The sequence below is a fragment of the Salvelinus namaycush genome, chromosome 12, assembly GCF_016432855.1.
Source record: "Salvelinus namaycush isolate Seneca chromosome 12, SaNama_1.0, whole genome shotgun sequence".
In the NCBI taxonomy this organism is placed as follows: Eukaryota; Metazoa; Chordata; class Actinopteri; order Salmoniformes; family Salmonidae; genus Salvelinus; species Salvelinus namaycush.
The window spans coordinates 8,390,879-8,414,051 of record NC_052318.1 but is presented as its reverse complement, the minus strand read 5'-3'; the positions used below and the strand labels follow the sequence as shown (position 1 = coordinate 8,414,051).

The following is a 23,173-nucleotide window of genomic DNA, read 5'->3' as shown; positions in this document are numbered from 1 at the left end:
CAACTGAAATTAATTTACATCTCTCCATTTCCTGCAATCTCATCTGCAAGAGCCCCATGCATTTTACTTCAGAGGTGGGGGTTCTGTAAAGATAATATTCTCCCTCCCTCGCTTGCCCTCTGTCTCCTCCACTCCCTGGACTGTATCTTAATGTAGACTTTGGTTCACAGTACTGCTCTTGTGTGTTTGAGTGCAGAAGACGTTTTGGGAGAGAGGGAAGAGGTCAGGGAGTGTTAGTGAGTGGAGGTGGGGATAATCTCAGGGTGGGCTGGTTTACAGAGAGTTTGTGTGAGAGCAATGCAGTCCATTGGCTCTCGGTCCAATGTACCTCTAACACCATTAAGCCAATCACTGAGCTAATTTGTGTGTGTGTGTGTGTGCGCGCTAGTGCTTCTCTGAGTGTGCGCTAGGCTTGGGCGGTGTATCGTATATAGAGGTATTTTGAAATAATTGTTTTGTGTGTGTGTGTATATTTATTTATATCTTTATTTATTTATTTTTTGGGGTTTTGGGGCTCCCTAAAGCTCGGGGGGATGGGTGCCCCGGCCTGGCTTATAACTAAGTTGGCTATCTAAGATGGGCCAAATTAAATGATTTCCAGCTCAGGGCTCCAACTAGGCATTGGTTTGTTAACATACTAGCTAAGTGGCTAGTTTGCAAGATCAAGCTTCTTCGTTACAGCAGAGACGTTCAATCCCCTGCTGGATTAAGATCCCGGTTGCCTACATTTTTGTTTTGTGTGTCAAAAAACAAATACAAATCTATTAAAAGAAATGGCACCCCTTGTGTGCACTGCCGATAATACCGTGTACCCCTGTAGGGTATAGGAGCAGTATGAAAATCTGCATACTGCCCTTCCCTAGTGAGTTTATGTGCTGGCCTCTGGCTACACTCATTTGGCGCCATTTTGTTTGATCCCGTGAGTGGAAGAGGGCATTCTCTAAATCAAGAAGGAATGGATTGACTCTGACATCAAAGGAGAACTACGGTGTGTGTATTCTTGTTTCTCAACTTGTTGGCTTTTTAACAGTTGTGTAACTGGGTGATATACTGAAGATGACGCTCTTTCTCAGTGTGTTGGTGTGGTTTTTTAAAATTGAGGTTATGACATTAACTAAATTGCATTAACAATGAGGCTATTTGCCCAGTGGTTGGCACATTGATTGGTTCTTGAGTTGTTGAGTATTGCCATGCCTGTTTGGCGGTGCTGCCATCTGCCGGCCATTGAAGTCCATGCCATGTCCCTATCTAATGTGATGTGATATGTTATGTTGGCATCATTACTTACTCAGACATAGTGTACAGATGTTCTAATTTAGGGAGCATGCTAACTTCTATAGGCTATTTATTTATGTCTTCCTGGATTCCATCCATCCATTCACTCATGATTTGTTTGTCTGGAAATTCATTTCTACAACCATCTCTTTCAGTGTGTACTCATTTGTGTCATCCAGTAGTTATTGGTCCATAATACGTCTGTGCTAATTAGAACAATCAAGACTTAGCTAAAGGACACCTCCGCTACTCAAATAGAATGCATAATGACTGGTGTCGCCGGTCCCAGTACAGGACCCAGTGTTTGAGATTCAGCTCAGTGTTTAGTCCACCTCCAGTGCTTCTGTCTCCAGTGCCATTAAAGGGATACTTTGGGATTTTGACAGAAGCCCTTTATCTACTTCCCCAGTCATATGTGACCGACCGGCTCAAATCTGTCTTATCTAGCTAAATATATATATTATCGGATAAAATTGTATTTAATGCCCTACAGTTGAGGAACAATGGGAAAGTAATTATGCTTTGAAAGTTGATAAACTTGTTAACTCACTTTTGAGAAAATGTCCTTTGAATGGTTTGGTACTACTATTGGAGAGCCTGTCTTTGTCTACACCCATTCACCATCGTTCACACCCTCTTAAGCTTTAGCCCCACCCATCTCTTTAAGGGCTGATCCGAATGTACTAACAGCACCCAAGCTAACTTGCTAGCTCCTTCCAGACAGCTAAGTGAGAGAGAGCTGTCAGATTATCCGTCTGTAAATTCAGAGCGTTCCACGTTCAGAGCGCACACTGGACGCTCTGGCTGACTGATGTTTACTGAGTTTACTGATGTCTACTGACACCGGTCATATTCAACGGGTGTTGAGCGTTTGTAAATTCATCAGTTATTCTGCGCCTCTCTGGCACACAGACGAGAGTGCTCTGTAATCGGAGTAGATGGCCAGACTGCATTTACGAATGCACCCGAACTGGTTACTTGCATAGTGGAGTCTTTTGGTAAGACGTAGCTAACCAGGTAAACAATGAACCATAATCCCAACGCATGCCGTTACTACGCTGCATGAATCTGCAGGTAGCTAACCTACCAGGTTCAATGTTTTGAACTCGTGGATACCATTTGTATGTCTGTGTCCAGTATGAAGGAAGTTAGATGTAGTTTTGCAAGCCAATGCTAACTAGCGTTAGCGCAATGACTGGAAGTCTGTTGGTATCTGCTAGCATGCTAGCATGCTAGCAGATACTGTAGACTGTCATTATACTAAAGCTAGTTAGCAATTGCGCTAGCCCTAGTTAGCCACTTCCTTCAAACTGCACGGAACCCCGTTCCGCTAGCGGAACCCCTCGCCAACAGCCAATAAAATTGCAGGGCGCCAAATATAAAGTATTAGGCACCATTTTAAAGATACAATTCTCGTTAATCCAGCCACAGTGTCTGATTTCAAAAATGCTTTACAGCGAAAGCTCCACAAAAGATTATGTTAGGTCACCACCAAGTCACAGAAAAACCCAGCCATTTTTCCCACCAAAGAGAGGAGTCACAAAAAGCACAAATAGAGATAAAATTAATCATTAACCTTTGATGATCTTCATCAGATGACACTCATAGGACTTCATGTTACACAATACATGTATGCTTTGTTCGGTAAAGTTCATATTTATATCCAAAAATCTTATTTTACATTGGCGTGTTATATTCAGTAGTTCCAAAACATGCAGTGATATCGCAGAGAGCCACATGAATTCACAGAAATACTCATAATAAATGTTGATGAAAATACAGCTATTATACATGAAACTTTAGATACACTTCTCCTTAATGCAACCGCTGTGTCAGATTTCAAAAAAACTTTACGGAAAAAGCATAATCTGAGAACGGCACTCAGAGCCCAAACCAGCCAGAGAAATATCCGACATGTTGGGTAGTCAACATTATTCATAAATAGCATTAGAAATATTCACTTACCTTTGATGATCTTCATCAGAATGCACTCCCAGGAATCGCAGTTCCACAATAAATGCTTGTTTTGTTCGATAATGTCCATCATTTATGTCCATTTATGTCCAATAGCTTCTTTTGTTAGGGCGTTTGGTAAACAATCCAAAAGCGCGATCTGGTCCATTCGGACAAAACGTTCAAAAAGTTATATTACAGGTCGAAGAAACTTGTCAAACTAAGTATAGAATCAATCTTTAGGATGTTTTTATCATAAAAGTTCAATAATGTTCCAACCGGAGAATTCCATTGTCTGTAGAGAAGCACTGGAACGAGAGCAACCTCAAGTGAAAGCGCGTGACTGAGAACGAGGGTGTAGGCAGACCCCTTAGTAAAACAGCTCCCATCCGGCCCCCCTTCACATGAGAAGCCTGAAACCACGTTCTAAAAACGGTTGACATCTAGTGGAAGCCGTAGGAAGTGAAAAATAACCCATATCCCACTGTGTATTTGATAGGGGTGAGTTCAAAAACTACAAACCTCAGATTTCCCACTTCCTGTTTGGATTTCTTCTCAGGTTTTTGCCTGCCATATGAGTTCTGTTATACTCACAGACATCATTCAAACAGTTTTAGAAACTTCAGAGTGTTTTCTATCCAATACTAATAATATGCATGTATTAGCATCTGGGACTGAGTAGGAGGCAGTTCACGCTGGGCACGCTATTCATCCAAATGTGAAAATGCTGCCCCCTATCCCAAACAAGTTAATTGGGGAGGACGGGCTCATGGTAACGGCTGGAGCGGAATAGGTGGAATGGTATCAAACGTATCACACACCGTTTCCTTGTTTTTGATGCCCTTCCATTTGCTCCTTTCCAGACATTATTATGAGCCGTCGTCCCCTCCACAGCCTCCACTGCTGCACGCAGAGACAAAACTGGTTTCCTGGTTTCCACTAGTTCATCTGACACTGGGGAAGTAGATAAAGGGCCTTATTGACAAAATCCCCTGTAAAGTTGGCCTGGTAGAGAGTTGGCAGCCAGGAGTAACGCTCATTTTATTGCTGTTAACATAATTGCTTTGGCTGTTTGGGTCTCAGGAAGAGAAGGGAAGGAAAGCTGACAAGCTAGTGGAGTAATCGACTATATATCAATAACCTGCTCTTTCTCTCAGAGTGCAGCCTGCATCACTCTTCCCAGCCTGTTATTTACAACGGCGTTCATCGTGTGTGAGTCAGTCAGTCGGTCGGTCGGTCTCTCCTCACTTACTAGCAGAACACAGAGATCCACAGCTAGACACTAATCTAACCCAACTGATTTGAGTTGGGATATTGATACATAGAACATGGAAATGGAGATCAGTTATAACCAGTGTGTGTTTTGGAACGGTTCCGAGACGTTACATCTGAAATGGATCAATCTCCAATCTCCTGTTCAACTGATCAAGGACATCCCTCCCGTAACAGTGGTTAAAGCGCCCGCCCTGCCGCCATGTGGGAGGAGGGACAATCCAATCCTCCGAGTCACAGATGTTTGTCTGGGAGCGTATTTGACACTGGTGGGGAGGAGCAACATCTGGCCATGTGAATAGTTTAGATGGATGGCTCCAGTGACTGACATCCTCTACAGTGTTATCATCAGAAGTACTTCCTTCTTAACCCCGAGCAGCCCAGCCCACCTCCAGGCTCCAGGCTCACGTGTCTCTGTTTGGGAGTACTGCCTCTACTCTGTGATAAAAGAAAAACATGATAAGACCTCTCCTTCTGGTTTATTTCACTTTGAGATGTGAGGATTGCTTCTCTCCTGTCATACATGATACAATGAGTTGCCTCCAATGAAAGATGGAATAGAAATGGCTTGGATCTATGCATGGTGAATATGCCATACGTCCAGTATCTATAAATAGGCTAACACTAGCCCTCCCTTGCTGTGGCGAGCTCAGCTCTGAAGCAGTTAAGGCATAATTGGGAAGCTCCACTATGTTTTAATGATGGAGCCCCTGCTGAGATCCTGTACCGGTGCGTTAGTGCTGCTGCATCTAGAACGGGCCTATTCTGGATCGGTGGCCGGTCTTTGTGAACCAGGGTCATTACTAGCATCACACCTAAACATCTGCTTACAGCTTTATTCCAATCGTTGCGTCCCAAATGGCTGGCTATCCCCTTTATAGTGCACTATAAAGGCCTCACAGGAACGAGGGGAATGGAGGTTCAATCCCACGACAAGTTAATTACTGTAGCCAGTCTATAGAAATGAAATTAGTAGAGTAAAATATATCTCCTTTTCAAGGTAAGGTTATAATACAAGTGAATAAATTAGAAATGCTCTGTTGTGACTTAATGTGACTCCAATTTAGGTCTAGTCATAGTTTGGACTTTTAGAGAGAAGACTTAAATGATCAGTCCTGGCTCGCCTTGCGTTCCCTTGTTGATGTGATAGATTCATACAGCCAAAGGAATAAGACATTCATATTTAATCACCCCACACTGCTATCATTAATTCATGATCAGAACAGGAGGAGAACAGACAGTGGAAGGCGGGAGGGCATTGGCGTGCCATTAAGTAAAGTTGGTGTGAAGTGTGAATTAGAGCCGCGAGACTGCAGCAATTAGCGAGGTTTACCCTTTCATTGGCCCGTTTGTCCCCCCGGTGGCCTCATTAGCCAATCCCGTCCTCCCACGGCCTCTCATATGTCATCATCAGACTTCATCCCCAGGATGAAAGACTTTGATTGCCATGCCATGTGACATCAACACCCAACCTAGTGTCACCACTGTTTCTGATTGCCATGTTGATAACGGTGCTGTTATTGTTTGATGTTGGGAGTTTTAACCAGAGTGGTTGGAGCATTCAGATCCTAAATGTTCTGGGTTTTGAGGCCATGATAATGGATATATACACATTAGTTTTCTCCTCTGGGAATCCGATAGATTTGTTAAATGGATGCAGGCCAGAGATTCATCATTGTCTGAAACCTGACCCCATCGTAAAGGAATCAATATTGACCCACTTGGCTGTGGAATAAACAAAATGAACGACCCGTTTAGCTCGTTGAGAGGGAGAGTCTGTTCTAACCGGCCGCTGTATGACTTGCAACACTTTTCATTTTAGTTATGGCACCGCCACCTTTGGTTGCTGTAGTGGAACTGCTGCCGGCTACGCCCCTCATGTTTGTGCCAGTTGAGCTGTAAGTGGAAGAAGATTGCATTTACAGCCCCAGTGTAATGGAAAATGGATTTTAGTTGAATAGGAGTGGATGTGTCCAGATGAGAATGCTTGGGGTTTGGGTTGTGATTTTCTGACTGAGCTGTGGAGAAGTGTTACATTATTCACGGTTAAGCTACTCTCTGACCGCCCTATCTGCACACCTTCACCCTGGGGATCCTGAGTGGCGCAGTGGTCTAAGGCACTGCATCTCAGTGCTAGAGGCGTTACTACATACACCCTGGTTCGAATCCAGGCTGTAGTCCCATAGGGTAGCGCTTGACCCAGCGTCATCCGGGTTTGGCCCAGCGTCGTCCTAGTTTGGCCAGTGTAGGCCATCATTGTAAATAAGAATTTGTTCTTTACTGACTTGCCTAGTTAAATAAAGGTTTAATTAAAAAACCTCCAGCCTCAGCCTTGCTCTCTACATTGGCTGGGCTCCCCACCTCAGTCCTATCTAGGACACAGCCATTTGTCTAACCTTATTGTCAGTGTGGGATTTCTCCAGCTCCACCTAGGTTAAATTGTGTACAGGGTCATTCTCATGACTGCAACCAGCTCTCCTGTCTCCTAGTCCAGCCTATGTTTTTTCTTGTGTATGGTGTAGAGGTTGGAGGATGGACTCTCCCCAGTCCCCTGTGGAGGGATGGGTTAAGGGGTTGTAAGTTGGTGGGGCTGCCCAGCCCCCACCCAGTACGCAGTGTAAACTGAACTTGTTTATTACATGGTGGCACGGAGATGGGTCCAGCGCCAGCTTTGGGTGGGTGGCTTGTTGTCTGGTTGGCACCACCAAGGTTGGCAGAGGTGGCCATGGAGGTGTGATGCAGGTTCACCCACTGTCCACGCAACCAGACCAGCTCCCTCACCCGCCTCAGGCTGGTAAGACCTGGGAACACTGGACTGAGTTGGTAGAATACCTGATCATTGTGATATAGAAGCTGAACTGGTCACTGACTGTGTGTGGTTAGGCTGTTAGCAGGGCATTGGTGGCTGCTCTTTGTCTGTTTTGGATGTTGTTTGGTGTGTGTCTTGAGTCTCTCATTGATGGGATGGTTTTCTTGGTTGATTAATGAAACACTGGGCTGTTGTAACATTATCCAGGTTGACTGGAAGTTTAGTCCATCTACCATAGGTGAGGTGATCATTATTGACTTGTGTGTAGTAGTAGCTTATGGTTTAGAGAACAAACCTGCGTCCTGAAATTGAACAAACCTGCGTCCTGAAAGGGAACAAACCTGCATCCTGAAAGGGAACAAACCTGTGTCCTGAAAGGGAACAAACCTGCGTCCTGAAATTGAACAAACCTGCGTCCTGAAAGGGAACAAACCTGCGTCCTGAAATTGAACAAACCTGCGTCCTGAAAGGGAACAAACCTGCGTCCTGAAAGGGAACAAACCTGCGTCCTGAAAGGGAACAAACCTGCGTCCTGAAAGGGAACAAACCTGCGTCCTGAAAGGGAACAACGGAAGTGATACATTTTTCTTTCAATTACAGCTTATTTTCAGTGATCCTCATCTCATTTCGCCAGGGGACAATTGTTTCAGTATCTTTATGAAAGCAGTGACCCACAATGTTTTGATGCCAAATAAATAAATAAAAATTCTATACGCACAAAAAGCTTGTTTCTCTCAAATGTTGTGCACATTTTTGTTTACATCCCTGTTAGTGAGCATTTGTCAAGATAATCCATCCACCTGACAGGTGTGGCATATCAAAAACCTGTTCATTACACAGGTGCACCTTGTACTGGGGACAATAAAAGGACACTGTAAAATGTGCAGTTTTGTCACGCAACACAATGCAACAGAGGTCTGAAGTTCTGAGGAAGCATACAATAAGCATGCTGACTGCAGTAATGTCCACCGGAACTGTTGCCAAATAATGTAATGTTAATTCCTCTACCATAAGCCACCTCCAATGTCTATTTACAGAATTTGGCAGTACGTCCACCCGGCCTCACAACTGCAGACCACTTGTATAGCGTTGTGTGGGTGAGCGGTTTGCTGTTGTCAACGTTGTGAACAGAGTGCCCCATGGTGGCGGTGGGGTTATGGTATTGTCAGGCATAAGCTACGGACAATGAACACAATGACATTTTATCGATGACAATTTGAATACACAGAGATACCGTGACGAGATCCTGAGGTCCATTGTCGTGCCATTCATCCACCGCCATCACCCACATGTTTCAGCAAGATCATTTCGCAAGGATCTGAACACAATTCCTGGAAGTTGAAAATGTACCAGTTCTTCCATGGCCTGCGTACTTACCAGACATGTCACACGTTGGGCATGTTTGGGATGCTCTGGATCGACGTGTACGAAAGGCATGTTCCAGTTCCCGCCAATATCCAGCAACTTCGCACAGCCATTGAAGAGGAGTCGGACAACATTCCTGCCTTTTACTGAGGAGTGGCTTCTGTCTGGCAACTCTACCATAAAGGCCTGATTGGTGGAGTGCTACACAGATGGTTATCCTTCTGGAAGATTCTCCCATCTCCACAGAGGAACTCTGGAGCTCCTTCAGAGTGACCATCTGGCTCTTGGTCACCTCCCTGACCAAGGCCCTTCTCCCCCGATTGCTCAGTTTGGCCTGGCGGCCAGCTCTAGGAAGAGTCTTGGTTGTTCCAAACGTCTTCCATTTAAGAATGATGGAGGCCTCTGTGTTCATAGTGACCTTCAATGCTGCAGAAATGTTTTGGTGTCTTTCCCCAGAACTGTGCCTCGACAGAATCCTGTCTCGGAGCTCTATGGACAATTCCTTCGACGTCATGGCTTGGTTTTTGCTCTGATGTGCACGGTCGACTGTGGGACCTTATATAGACAGGTGTGTGCCTTTCCAAATCATGTCCAGTCAACTGAATTTACTACAGGTGGACTCTAATCAAGTTGTAGAAACAACTCAAGGATGATCAATGGAAACAGGATTCACCTGAGCTCAACTTCGAGTCGCATAACAAAGGGTCTGAATACTTATTTACATGTAGTTTGAGGAGGATTTTTATTTATTCAATCCATTTTAGAATAAGGCTGTAACATAATAGGGGGGAAAGTAAAAGGGTGTGAATACTTTCCAAGTACACTGTATTTATTTATTTATTTATTGTTGTGTTGAATTTCATTGTTGGACATAAAAGCCTGTTAAAAAAATAAACAGCAGGAAATGGGCTCCAAGTGATTTTATTTGAAGAAATCTTCCCACACATAGTAGAGACACGACGTCATCGTATACACATACCACATTCTGAAATTATTCTTTTAGCAAACATATCTGTTTAGGCTTCTTGCAGTCTACAAATTATTAGTCATTATGTTCCGACCATCCGCTCATGAAACAAATCTTCCCTCTGCTGAATCTAGTTGATGATCGCTTGTGTCTCTCTCTCTCTCTCTGTGTGTCTGTCTACAGTGTGTGTGTGTCTACAGTGTGTGTCTGTCTACAGTGTGTGTCTGTCTACAGTGTGTGTCTGTCTACAGTGTGTGTGTGTCTACAGTGTGTGTCTGTCTACAGTGTGTGTGTGTGTCTACAGTGTGTGTGTGTCTACAGTGTGTGTCTGTCTACAGTGTGTGTGTGTCTACAGTGTGTGTCTGTCTACAGTGTGTGTCTGTCTACAGTGTGTGTCTGTCTACAGTGTGTGTGTGTCTACAGTGTGTGTCTGTCTACAGTGTGTGTCTGTCTACAGTGTGTGTGTGTCTACAGTGTGTGTGTGTCTACAGTGTGTGTGTGTCTACAGTGTGTGTCTGTCTACAGTGTGTGTGTGTCTACAGTGTGTGTCTGTCTACAGTGTGTGTCTGTCTACAGTGTGTGTGTGTCTACAGTGTGTGTCTGTCTACAGTGTGTGTTCACCCGCGTGCCGTGCGTGTGTGTCCTGTGATATTAACAGCCGTCCTTCTCTCTTCCTGTGTGTGTCTGAGCAGCTTCCTGGAGACCTAAACAAGATGCACCTTACAGACCAACCCCACAGCCAGGGGAGCCACGTGCCGCCCAGCCAATCCGGATGCAGTATCACCAGCGACTCGGGGAGCAGTAGCCTTTCAGACATCTACCAGGTAGCCTCAACACTATTTCACCATTTACAAACTGAGCTGACGTAGTATACTTATAACCTCACCTTTCCAAAGCTTTGAAGTTCCATTGTTCTGTTTCAGTAATGCTCCGAGCCTTTTGTTCTCTCAATACTGTATAACTTTGAAGTCAGTCAATGCTCCATGACTTTCCTGCTTGTAAAGGAGGAAGGATGGAAAGGTGTGGACGTTACCATTCCCCAGCTCGACTGACCCAGCCCTCCCCACGCTCCATGTAGCCCTCATACCATTCCTCACCCTTCCTCCCTGCCCTCTCTCCACCTCTCTCCCCCTGCTTTTCCACTTCAATGGAACATGTCCTCTCCTCCCATCCATCCATCCAGGGTTTCTAATTATAGTGTGTGTTAGTTGGGTTTCCTGTGGTTCTAAGAGCCCCTCTCTCCTGTAGCGTTGTGTGCTAAAGGGCAGGGTACACAGGGCACAGACAGATCTGCTCCCAGGACCTCAGTCCTAGTCACCTGTCATTGATTTAGAGGAGCTCAGTCAGCTGTGTCCATAAATGTACGTTGACTTGAGTCCAGCAGCTTCTATTGCTGCCAGTCGGGGAGTTTGTTTACAGCTTGTGTTTTTTGAAATGCTTGACCTCTCGTCCAGCCCTGAGCGGTGAGCTGCCATACCACTCAGTCACTCTGGGCTGCAGTGTCTCTCTTCTCTTCCCTTCTCGATCTCTTCTCTCTCTGTCTCTGGGTGATTTGATGGGGTGTCTCTGGCTCAGTCCCCTGTGCAGCCACCAGGAACTGATGTCCCTGTCAGTTTAGATTTGACCTGATCTGAGACCTGTATGGGCACAAAACGTCTCCCTCTTTCTGTGTCACTCTCGGTCCCAAACCCACATGGAGATATCAGCAGTAATGGTTCTCTATCTCTCTCGTTGTCTCTCTGTCTCTCGTTGGCTCTCTCTCTCTCATTGTCTCTCTGTCTCTCGTTGGCTCTCTGTTGCTCGTTGGCTCTCTGTCGCTCGTTGGCTCTCTGTCTCTCTGTCTCTCGTTGGCTCTCTGTCTCTCGTTGGCTCTCTGTCGCTCGTTGGCTCTCTGTCGCTCGTTGGCTCTCTGTCTCTCTGTCTCTCGTTGGCTCTCTGTCTCTCGTTGGCTCTCTGTCTCTCGTTGGCTCTCTGTCTCTCGTTGGCTCTCTGTCGCTCGTTGGCTCTCTGTGTCTCTGTCTCTCGTTGGCTCTCTGTCGCTCGTTGGCTCTCTGTGGCTCGTTGGCTCTCTGTCGCTCGTTGGCTCTCTGTCTCACGTTGGCTCTCTGTCTCTCGTTGGCTCTCTGTGTCTCTGTCTCACGTTGGCTCTCTGTCTCTCGTTGGCTCTCTGTCGCTCGTTGGCTCTCTGTCTCTCGTTGGCTCTCTGTCTCTCGTTGGCTCTCTGTCTCTCGTTGGCTCTCTGTCTCTCGTTGGCTCTCTGTCGCTCGTTGGCTCTCTGTCGCTCGTTGGCTCTCTGTCTCTCTGTCTCTCGTTGGCTCTCTGTCTCTCGTTGGCTCTCTGTCTCTCGTTGGCTCTCTGTCTCTCGTTGGCTCTCTGTCGCTCGTTGGCTCTCTGTCTCTCGTTGGCTCTCTGTCTCTCGTTGGCTCTCTGTCTCTCGTTGGCTCTCTGTCTCTCGTTGGCTCTCTGTCTCTCGTTGGCTCTCTGTCTCTCGTTGGCTCTCTGTCTCTCGTTGGCTCTCTGTGTCTCTGTCTCACGTTGGCTCGTTGGCTCTCTGTCGCTCGTTGGCTCTCTGTCTCTCGTTGTCTCTCTGTCTCTCGTTGGCTCTCTGTCTCTCGTTGGCTCTCTGTCTCTCGTTGGCTCTCTGTCGCTCGTTGGCTCTCTGTCTCTCGTTGGCTCTCTGTCTCTCGTTGGCTCTCTGTCTCTCGTTGGCTCTCTGTCGCTCGTTGGCTCTCTGTCGCTCGTTGGCTCTCTGTCTCTCGTTGGCTCTCTGTCTCTCGTTGGCTCTCTGTCTCTCGTTGGCTCTCTGTCTCTCGTTGGCTCTCTGTCTCTCGTTGGCTCTCTCTCTGTCTCTCGTTGGCTCTCTGTCTCTCGTTGGCTCTCTGTCTCTCGTTGGCTCTCTGTCGCTCGTTGGCTCTCTGTCGCTCGTTGGCTCTCTGTCTCTCGTTGGCTCTCTGTCTCTCGTTGGCTCTCTGTCGCTCGTTGGCTCTCTGTCGCTCGTTGGCTCTCTGTCGCTCGTTGGCTCTCTGTCGCTCGTTGGCTCTGCGTCTCTGTCTCTCGTTGGCTCTCTGTCTCTCGTTGGCTCTCTGTCTCTCGTTGGCTCTCTGTCTCTCGTTGGCTCTCTGTCTCTCGTTGGCTCTCTGTCGCTCGTTGGCTCTGCGTCTCTGTCTCTCGTTGGCTCTCTGTGTCTCTGTCTCTCGTTGGCTCTCTGTCGCTCGTTGGCTCTCTGTCTCTCGTTGGCTCTCTGTCGCTCGTTGGCTCTCTGTCGCTCGTTGGCTCTCTGTCGCTCGTTGGCTCTCTGTCGCTCGTTGGCTCTCTGTCGCTCGTTGGCTCTGCGTCTCTGTCTCTCGTTGGCTCTCTGTGTCTCTGTCTCTCGTTGGCTCTCTGTCTCTCGTTGGCTCTCTGTCGCTCGTTGGCTCTCTGTCTCTCGTTGGCTCTCTGTCTCTCGTTGGCTCTCTGTCTCTCGTTGGCTCTCTGTCTCTCGTTGGCTCTCTGTCTCTCGTTGGCTCTCTGTCTCTCGTTGGCTCTCTGTCGCTCGTTGGCTCTCTGTCGCTCGTTGGCTCTCTGTCGCTCGTTGGCTCTCTGTCTCTCGTTGGCTCTCTGTCGCTCGTTGGCTCTCTGTCGCTCGTTGTCTCTGCGTCTCTGTCTCTCGTTGGCTCTCTGCGTCTCTGTCGCTCGTTGGCTCTCTGCGTCTCTGTCGCTCGTTGGCTCTCTGCGTCTCTGTCGCTCGTTGGCTCTCTGCGTCTCTGTCGCTCGTTGGCTCTCTGCGTCTCTGTCGCTCGTTGGCTCTCTGCGTCTCTGTCGCTCGTTGGCTCTCTGCGTCTCTGTCGCTCGTTGGCTCCCTGTGTCTCTCGCTCTCTGTGTCTCGCGCTCTCTGTCTCTCTCGCGCTCTGTGTCTCTCGCGCTCTGTGTCTCTCTCTCTCTCGGGCTCTGTGTCTCTCTCTCTCGGGCTCTGTGTGTGTCTCTCTCGGGCTCTGTGTGTCTCTCTCTCTCGGGCTCTGTGTGTCTCTCTCTCTCGGGCTCTGTGTGTCTCTCTCTCTCGGGCTCTGTGTGTCTCTCTCTCTCGGGCTCTGTGTGTCTCTCTCTCTCGGGCTCTGTGTGTCTCTCTCTCTCGGGCTCTGTGTGTCTCTTTCTCTCGGGCTCTGTGTGTCTCTCTCTCTCGGGCTCTGTGTGTGTCTCTCTCTCGGGCTCTGTGTGTGTCTCTCTCTCGGGCTCTGTGTGTGTCTCTCTCTCGGGCTCTGTGTGTGTCTCTCTCTCGGGCTCTGTGTGTGTCTCTCTCTCGGGCTCTGTGTGTGTCTCTCTCTCGGGCTCTGTGTGTGTCTCTCTCTCGGGCTCTGTGTGTGTCTTTCTCTCGGGCTCTGTGTGTGTCTCTCTCTCGGGCTCTGTGTGTGTCTCTCTCTCGGGCTCTGTGTGTGTCTCTCTCGCGCTCGCTCTGGCTCTGTCTCTCGCGCTCGCTCTGGCTCTGTCTCTCTCGCGCTCTGGCTCTGTCTCTATCGCGCTCGCTCTGTCTCTCTCGCGCTCGCTCTGTCTCTCTCGCGCTCGCTCTGTCTCTCTCGCTCTCGCTCTGTCTCTCTCGCTCTCGCTCTGTCTCTCTCGCTCTGTCTCTCTCGCTCTGTCTCTCTCGCTCTCGCTCTGTCTCTCTCGCTCTGTCTCTCGCTCTCGCGCGCTCGCTCTGTCTCTCTCGCTCTGTCTCTCTCGCGCTCGCTCTGTCTCTCTCGCGCTCGCTCTGTCTCTCTCGCGCTCGCTCTGTCTCTCTCGCGCTCGCTCTGTCTCTCTCGCGCTCGCTCTGGCTCTCTCGCACTCGCTCTGGCTCTCTCGCACTCGCTCTGTCTTTGTGATTTGATGGGCTCTCTCTCTCTCTCTCTCTCTCTCTCTCTCTCTCTCTCTCTCTCTCTCTCTCTCTCTCTCTCTCTCTCTCACTCTCTCACTCACTCACTCACTCTGTTTCTCTCTCTCACTCTCTCACTCACTCACTCACTCACTCACTCACACGCTGAAAGAACAGAGCTGCCCTCCGTCTAACACCTAGATAAAATAACAAGGGATCCAGAGATGAGGGGAGAAAGACACTGATCCTCTCTGTTTCACACCGTCTCTGTACAGGCAGACTTTCTCTGTGTTTCACACCGTCTCTGTACAGGCAGACTTTCTCTGTGTTTCACACCGTCTCTGTACAGGCAGACTTTCTCTGTGTTTCACACCGTCTCTGTACAGGCAGACTTTCTCTGTGTTTCACACCGTCTCTGTACAGGCAGACTTTCTCTGTGTTTCACACCGTCTCTGTACAGGCAGACTTTCTCTGTGTTTCACACCGTCTCTATACAGGCAGACTTTCTCTGTGTTTCACACCGTCTCTGTACAGGCAGACTTTCTCAGGTAACATTTCCCTTCTTCCAATCAATCCCTTATCTAGGAAACATCCCATTTGATCCTGTCCACTTCCATTCCTGAAAGCACTGTAGAACAGAGCAGGCAGGTTCAGTCTGTTACTGTGTACTAGAGGAGCGAATAGACAGATGGCCTTGAATATTTCTAAAGTGACTGGGGAGCTGGTCGCTTAACCTCAGGGTAGTGGGTTCAAATCCCAGTTGATCTGAGCACTCCGTAACCCTCGGCACCAGTTCATTCCAACCATCTGTCCAAACAGCATGGAAAATATGGGTAGTGTGAATAATTAGTCGTGTATGCATAATTCTTAGGGATTATGTTTTTAATTTTTTTGGTCTACGTTTAAAGAATAACCAATATCTGTCACCTCTGCAGGCTACAGAGAGTGAAATGGGTGACGTGGACCTATCCGGGCTCCCGGAGGCAGCGGTGGACTCTGAGGAAGAGGAGGAGGAGGATGAAGACCTGGAGAGGACGTCAGACACCCTGATTGGTAGAGACCTGGTCAGGGAGTGTCTGGAGAAAGACCCCGTGGACCGCAACGATGATGACATTGGTGAGCTTCTTGTGCGCTCCTCCTTTTCCCTGAATACCCCTTTACCCTCTCTTTCAATTCAATACAAGGGGCTTTATTGGTATGGGAAACATATGTTTGCATGGCCAAAGCAAGTGAAATGAATAAACAAAAGTGAAATAAACAATAAAAAATGAATAGTAAAAAGTTCCAAAAAATAAAGAAATTTCAAATGTCATATTATGTCTATATACAGTGTTGTAGCGATGTGCAAATAGTTAACTTCTCTGCGCTACGGATCCCTTTAGCGGGATCATTTTCCTAAACAACCGCTGAATTGCAGGGCGCAAAATATTACAAAAAATATTTATAATCATGCAATCACAAGTGAAATATACCAAAACACAGCTTAGCTTGTTGTTAATCCACCTATCGTGTCAGATTTTGAAAATATGCTTTGTAGCGAAAGCAATCCAAGCTTTTGTGAGTGTGTCAATCAATGCTAGAACAGCTAGCCCCAAATTAGCATGGTCACGAAAGTCAGAAAAGCAATAAAATGAATCGCTTACCTTTGATAATCTTCGGATGTTTGCACTCACGAGACTCCCAGTTACACAATAAATGTTCTTTTTGTTCGATAAATATTACTTTTATGACAAAAAAACGCCATTTGGGTTGCGCGTTATGTTCAGAAAACCAAAGCCTCGTTCCGTTCGACGAAAATTCAAAAAATATCCGTAATGTTCGTAGAAACATGTCAAATGTTTTTTATAATCAATCCTCAGGTTGTTTTTAACAAACATAATCGATAATATTTCAACCGGACCGTAACCTATTCAATAAAAGAGAGAAAGAAAATGGAGAGCTACCCCTCTCGCGCACAGGAACTATTCAGAGGATACCTGACTACTTTTGAAAAATCTCGCTCATTTTTCAAAATAACAGCCTGAAACTATGTCTAAAGCCTGGTCACAGCCTGAGGAAGCCATTGGGAAAGGAATCTGGTTGATACCCCTTTAAATGGAAGAAAGACGGGCAAGGAAACACAGATTAAAAATAAAAATAAAAAATCACTTACGGGTTAGATTTCCTCAGGTTTTCGCCTGCAGAATCAGTTTTGTTATACTCACAGACAATATTTTCACAGTTTTGGAAACTTTGGAGTATTTTCTATCCTAATCTGTAAATTATATGCATATTCTACGATCTGGACCTGAGAAATAGTCTGTTTACCTTGGGAACGTTATTTTAAAAAAGAAAAGAAAACTGACCCCTAGCGCCAAGAGGTTTTTAAGTACAAAAGGTCAAATAAATAAATATGGGTATACAATGGTGTTTGTTTTTCACTGGTTGCCCTCTACTTGTGGCAACCGGTCCCAAATCTTGCTGCTGTGATTGCACACTGGTATTTCACCCAGTAGATATGGACCTGCTTGCTTAGGGGACTCTTCTCCAGGCTCATCTCTCTGTGGATGATGGCCTTGTCATAGAAGGTTTGTGAATCGCTTCCTTTAAGTGGTTGTAGAATTTAACGGCTCTTTTCTGGATTTTGATAATTAGCGGGTATTGGCCTAAATCTGCTCTGCATGCATTATTTGGTGTTTTATGTTGTACAGTACACAGAGGATAATTTTGCAGAATTCTTGGTTGATGAGCAGACCCCAGACCTCATAACCATCAAGGGCAATGGGTTCTATAACTGATTCAAGTATGTCAGATTTTATGTTCCTTTTGATGGCATAGAAGGCCCTTCTTGCCTTGTGTCTCAGATCGCTCACAGCTTTGTGGAAGTTAACTGCGGCGCTGATGTTTAGGCCGAGGTATGTATAGTTTTTTGTGTGTTCTAGGGCAACGGTGTCTAGATTAAATTTGTATTTGTCGTCCTGGCAACTGGACCTTTTTTGGAGCAGCATTATTTTTGTCTGACTGAGATTTACGGTCAGTGCCCAGATCTGGCAGAATCTGTGAAGAAGATCTAGGTGCTGCTGTAGGTGCTCCTTGGTTGGTGACAGAAGCACCAGATTATCAGCAAACAGTAGACATTTGACTTCAGATTCTAGTAAGGTGAGACCAGGTGCTGCAGACTGTTCTAGTGCCCTCGCCAATTCGTTGATATATATGTGTGTGTGTACATGCATACATACATACATACACGTGTGTATATATATATATATATATGTGTGTGTATATACAGTTGAAGTCAAAAGTTTACATACACTTAGGTTGGAGTCATTAAAACTAGTTTTTCAACAACTCCACAAATTTCTTGTTAACAAACGATAGTTCTGGCAAGTCGGTTAGGACATCTACTTTGTGCATGACAAGTAATATTTGTGACAAAGATCGTTCTTTTTGGAGAAATGTCCTCTGGTCTGATGAAACAAAAATAGAACTGTTTGGCCATAATGACCATCATTATGTTTGGAAGAAAAAGGGGGAGGCTTGCACACCGAAGAACACCATCCCAACCGTGAAGCACGGGGGTGGCAGCATCATGTTGTGGGGGTCCTTTGCTGCAGGAGGGACTGGTGCTCTTCACAACATAGATGGCATCATGAGGTAGGAAAATTATGTGGATATATTGAAGCAACATCTCAAGACATCAGTCAGGAAGTTAAAGCTTGGTCGCAAATGGGTCTTCCAAATGGACAATGACCCCAAGCATACATCCAAAGTTGTGGCAAAATAACTAAAGGACAACAAAGTCAAGGTATTGACTGGCCGTCACAAAGCACTGACCTCAATCCTATAGACAATTTGTGGGCAGAACTGAAAAAGCGTGTGTGAGCAAGGAGGCCTACAAACCTGACTCGGTTACACCAGCTCTGTCAGGAGGAATGTGCCAAAATTCACCCAACTTATTGTGGGAAGCTTGTGGAAGGCTACTCAAAACGTCTTACCTAAGTTAAGCAATTTAAAGGCAATGCTACCAAATACTAATTGAGTGTATGTAAACTTTTGACCCACTGGGAATGTGATAAAAGAAATAAAAGCTGAAATAAATCATTCTCTCTACTATTATTCTGACATTTCACATTCTTAAAATAAAGTGGTGATCCTAACTGACCTAAGACGGGGAATGTTTACTCTGATTAAATGTCAGGAATTGTGAAAAACTGAGTTTAAATGTATTTGGCTAAGGTTTATGTAATCTTCTGACTTCAACTGTATATATATATATATACACACATATATATATGTGTGTGTGTGTGTGTGTGTATATACACACACACACACACACACACACACACACACACACACACACACACACACACACACACACACACACACACACACACACGTGTATGTATGTTGAAAAGGGTAGTGCTTAAGCTGCATCCATGTCTTAACCTCACACTTGTTGTTTGTGTACATGGATTTTATAATGTCGTATGTTTTTCCCTCAACACTACTTTCCATCAATTTGTATTGCCGACCCATGCCAAATTGAGTCAGAGCTTTTTTAAAGCTTTTTTTGTTGTTTTGGTTTGTTTGTCAATTAATCAAACTCAACCAATCAAATGCATTTATAAGCCCTTTTAACATCAGCCAATGTCACAAAGTGCTGTACAGAAACCCAGCCTAAAACCCCAAACAGCAAGCAATGCAGATGTAGGATCACTGGGGCTAGGAAAAACTCCCTAAGGTGTGCAGGGTGAATTCGTGTTCCGTCGTACGGTAATTTGGTATAAAGCCAATATCTCACAGTAGTTATTGGGGTCAAATTTGTCTCAACCCCAATCCACAAAAGTGATCAGTCCTTGGTTCCAAATATTGGGGAAGATATCAGAGCTAAGGATTATGTTTTAGTTTAGCCAATTGTAATTTATGGTCTGTTTATTTTATCATTTCATGTAGGATACCATCAACACAACAGGCCTTTTTGGGTTGGAGTGTTTGTATTTTGTCCTGTTCATTCAATGTAATTGGAGAATCCAGTGGGTTCTGGTAGTCTTTTTAATAGCATATTTTAAGATTTGTAATTGATCATGTATATGTTTTTGCTGTTTGTTCTTTGTTATAGAGCAAACATTTTTGGAGAAGTGGTTTATCCACACATCTCTGTTTTGCATAGATATATCTTTTGTGTTGTTTGTTTAGAGTTTTCCAATTTTCCCAGAAGTGGTTAGATTCTATGGATTCTTCAATTACATTGAGCTGATTTCTGACGTGTTGTTCCTTCTGTTTCCGTAGTGTATTTCTGGATTGTTTTAGTGATTCACCATAGTGAAGGTGTAGACTCAGGTTTTCTGGGTCTCTGTTTTTGGTTGGATAGATTGCTCCATTTCTTTCTTAGGTTTTTGCCTTCTTCATCAAACGATTTGTCATTATTGTTAATTTTTTTTAATTTTAGGTTGTCTGCTTGAGAGTTTTAGATTTGATAGAGAAGCTGAAAGGTCAAATATACTGTTTAGGATTTATACTGCTAAGTTTACACCTTCACTATGACAGTTAAATGTTTTGTCCAGGAAGTTGTCTAAAATGGTTTGAATTTGTTGTTGCCTAATATAGTTTTTTGGTAGGTCTCTACACTACTTTCCTTCCATCTATAGCATTCCTTAATATTATTAATTTCCTTTGGCTTTGATGCCTCATGATTGACTTGCTCTGTTCAGGTAGACTGTGGTTTTGCTGTGATCTGATAGGGGTGTTGACTGTGAACACAGTCTCTGGGTTGAGGTCCGTGATAAAGTAATCTACAGTACTACTGCCAAGAGATGAGCTGTAGCCTACCATTGGCTATGTACAGACCCAGCGTGCAACAGAGTTGTAGGAGATGTGACTCTTATTTGTTGGTGGTTTTTTTATGTTGTCGTAGTTGTGTCTAGGGGGCATATTTGGGAGGGAATACTGTTACCTCCAGGTAGGACTTTGCCCCCCTGTGTGCTGAGGGTGTCAGGTTCTTGTCCAGTTCTGGCATTTAGGTCACCACAGACTAGCACATGTCCCTGGAAATGGTTGATCTCCCCCTCCAAGATGGAGCAGCTGTCATCGTTCAAGTATGGGGATTCTATTGGGGGGATATAGGTAGCACACATGAGGACATTTTTATCTGTTGAGATTTCCTTATTAATTTCTAGCCAGATGTAAAATGTTCCTGTTTTGACTAATTTAATAGGGTGGGTTAGGTCTGCTCTGTACCAAATTAGCATACCCCCTGAGTCTCTTCCCTGTTTCACAACTAGTAGTTTGGTGGATGGACTACCAGCTCTCTGTAACGTTGCTCCCCCCCCCCCCGACACCTTCCCTCCATTTCTATAAACACTGAGGTCTTCCCAGTTAGGCCCCTTTTTATTTTTTGCCCAGGCAATCAGCCAGGCCACCTCATTAGCGGTGCAAACCAGGGGTCCTCCTGGGGGGAAGGGGATGCTGCCTGCCCACACATCAGAGGACCCAGAGAGAGACCTGCCTGCTGGGGGGCTGTGGGATGCCTGGGTTTTAAGGCTTCTTAGCTTTTGACTTGTTAGGCAGTATGCACTGGCTGCAGAGCCACTGAGATATGAAAGGATGGGCAGGGGAGGGCCCTTTACGGAGTGTTGTTAGTGTGGCTGGAGTCAGGTCACCCTGTTCTATGGAGAGGTGTGAGTAGAGCAGAGGTCACCATCGACTGGTCGATCGCCAAACATTTCTGTAAATAACCCAAAGATAAAGGCTTGCGTTCCTATTTATATGACATTTTTGGCGATAGGTGAACCCGATTCAGCTGCATGAGGCAGAAATAATGAGGTGCGACTCGAGTTTCGCCATCAGCTGGAAGTCTGTCCCTTTTTGGTCAGTGTCAGTGGAGGGACGTTGAGAGCCAATATGCGGTGATAATGTATTGAGCCTATAGCCTACTGCACAAAAGTCATTGCGACAGTAATGTTGTTCATAGATTAATGTTGCACGGGATTACATTTCAAAATAAATAAAACATCTGAGCGGTAGATCTTATCTTGTATTTTGACTCTGTGATCTTGACTCCGCTAGACTGGAGGCTGCATGGTAACAGGGCGTAATGAGAGAGTAGGACGCAGGTGCTACAGTACACACTCATCAGTTACACAGCTGATCACACCACTCACTCTGTCTCCTTTTTCCTCATGATTTCTTCCTCTGCTATTTTATGCTGCCTCAATCTGTTACACCTCACCTTTTCTTTCCATTGCTCTCTCGCTCTCTCTCCTTCTCTTCCTTCTCGCTCTTACTCACTTTCTCTCTCTTCCCCCCATCCAGAACAACTGTTGGAGTTCATGCACCAGCTGCCAGCCTTTGCCAACATGACCATGTCGGTGCGAAGGGACCTGTGTACTGTCATGGTGTTTGAGGTGGTGGAGCAGGCGGGGACCGTCATCCTACAGGACAAACAGGAGGTACCAACCATACACTTAACACACACAGTACCAGTCAAAAGTTTGGACACACCTACTCATTCAAGGGTTTTTCTTTCTTTTTACTATTTTCTGCATTTTTAAATAATAGTGAAGACATCAACACTATGAAATAACACAAATAGTATCATGTAGTAACCAAAAAAGAGTTCAACAAATCAAAATATATTTTATATTTGAGATTCTTCAAAGTAGCCACCCTTTGCCTCGATGACAGCTAGCCTCACCACTTTCTTCAGCGCACGTGGATGGGATCTGTGTCAATCAGCTGTGGCAGCAGGCGTCTACACACACACACGCATACACAGGCGTGTAAAGCAGGGGACAGCTACACGAGACTGTGTGTTCAGTATGACAGACAGGTTGCTATCTCCTATCACAGTGGGTTGGTGTGAAGGTCAGAATGAATCAGGCAGTCTTCACTGCACTGCAGCGTCCTTAGCAGTCCTATGAGACAATGAGGGGAGAGGGAGCAGAGGAAGAAAAATGAGAGGGGGGGGGGGGGGGGGGGGGGGGGTCTAGGAAGCTCATCACATTTCCTCAATCTCCCTCCTTCACAATGCTTCCCTGTGATAGAAGTCTGTCAGTCACTCTGAAAAGCCTCTATTGCCTTCATGGTTGAAAGCCATGACCAGCAGTCTGAGTCAGTGTGGAGGTACGATGGATCTCTTAGACGATCACTTCCCTGCCTGCGGGGTTCTTCACACACCTCACACTTAGTCTGCAGTCTTCTATGGGACTTGGGTATGTTCTATTCTAAACACATTCTCTAGATCCGTAAAGTTGGAAAACACACTTGTGAAGCACCTGTTCTATTCACTCGAGCTCTGTATACCACATAGACACATTATAATACCAGGCACCAATGATTGTTTGGGGTGAAGGTCCAGAAAAGCATCTCTATTATGAAGGCCAGCCAATCAGCCATTCATTTCCTGTTGTTGTGATGGTCATGTGTTTGGCGTTGCTGCTTATGTCATCATTGTGGCCCCCCCCCACCCCCTCTCAGCTGGACCTGTGGTATGTGATCCTGAACGGGGGGGTGGAGATCGGCCACCCAGACAGCCGCATGGAGACCCTCTGCATGGGCAACAGCTTCGGCATCTCCCCCTCCCTGGACAAGCAGTACATGAGCGGAGTGGTGCGCACCAAGGGGGACGACTGCCAGGTGAGATTCTATCCTCTCATAGAGATCTTGTTCTTTTGGGTCGAGTCCCAAATAACACCCTATTCCCTATACAGTGTACTTAATTACACCCTAT

At 45.9% G+C, this 23,173-nt stretch overlaps 1 protein-coding gene across 1 annotated transcript in view; it reads left to right on the top strand.

Moving 5' to 3' along the window:
- LOC120056867 (rap guanine nucleotide exchange factor 6-like) overlaps positions 1-23,173 on the top strand; it is a 181,424-nt gene that overhangs the window by 109,245 nt on the left and 49,006 nt on the right. Inside the window, exons 7-10 of the mRNA XM_039005122.1 lie at positions 10,334-10,465; positions 15,402-15,582; positions 21,757-21,893; positions 22,921-23,079. Coding sequence (XP_038861050.1) covers positions 10,334-10,465; positions 15,402-15,582; positions 21,757-21,893; positions 22,921-23,079 — 609 coding nt within the window. The remainder of the gene's footprint in view (positions 1-10,333; positions 10,466-15,401; positions 15,583-21,756; positions 21,894-22,920; positions 23,080-23,173) is intronic.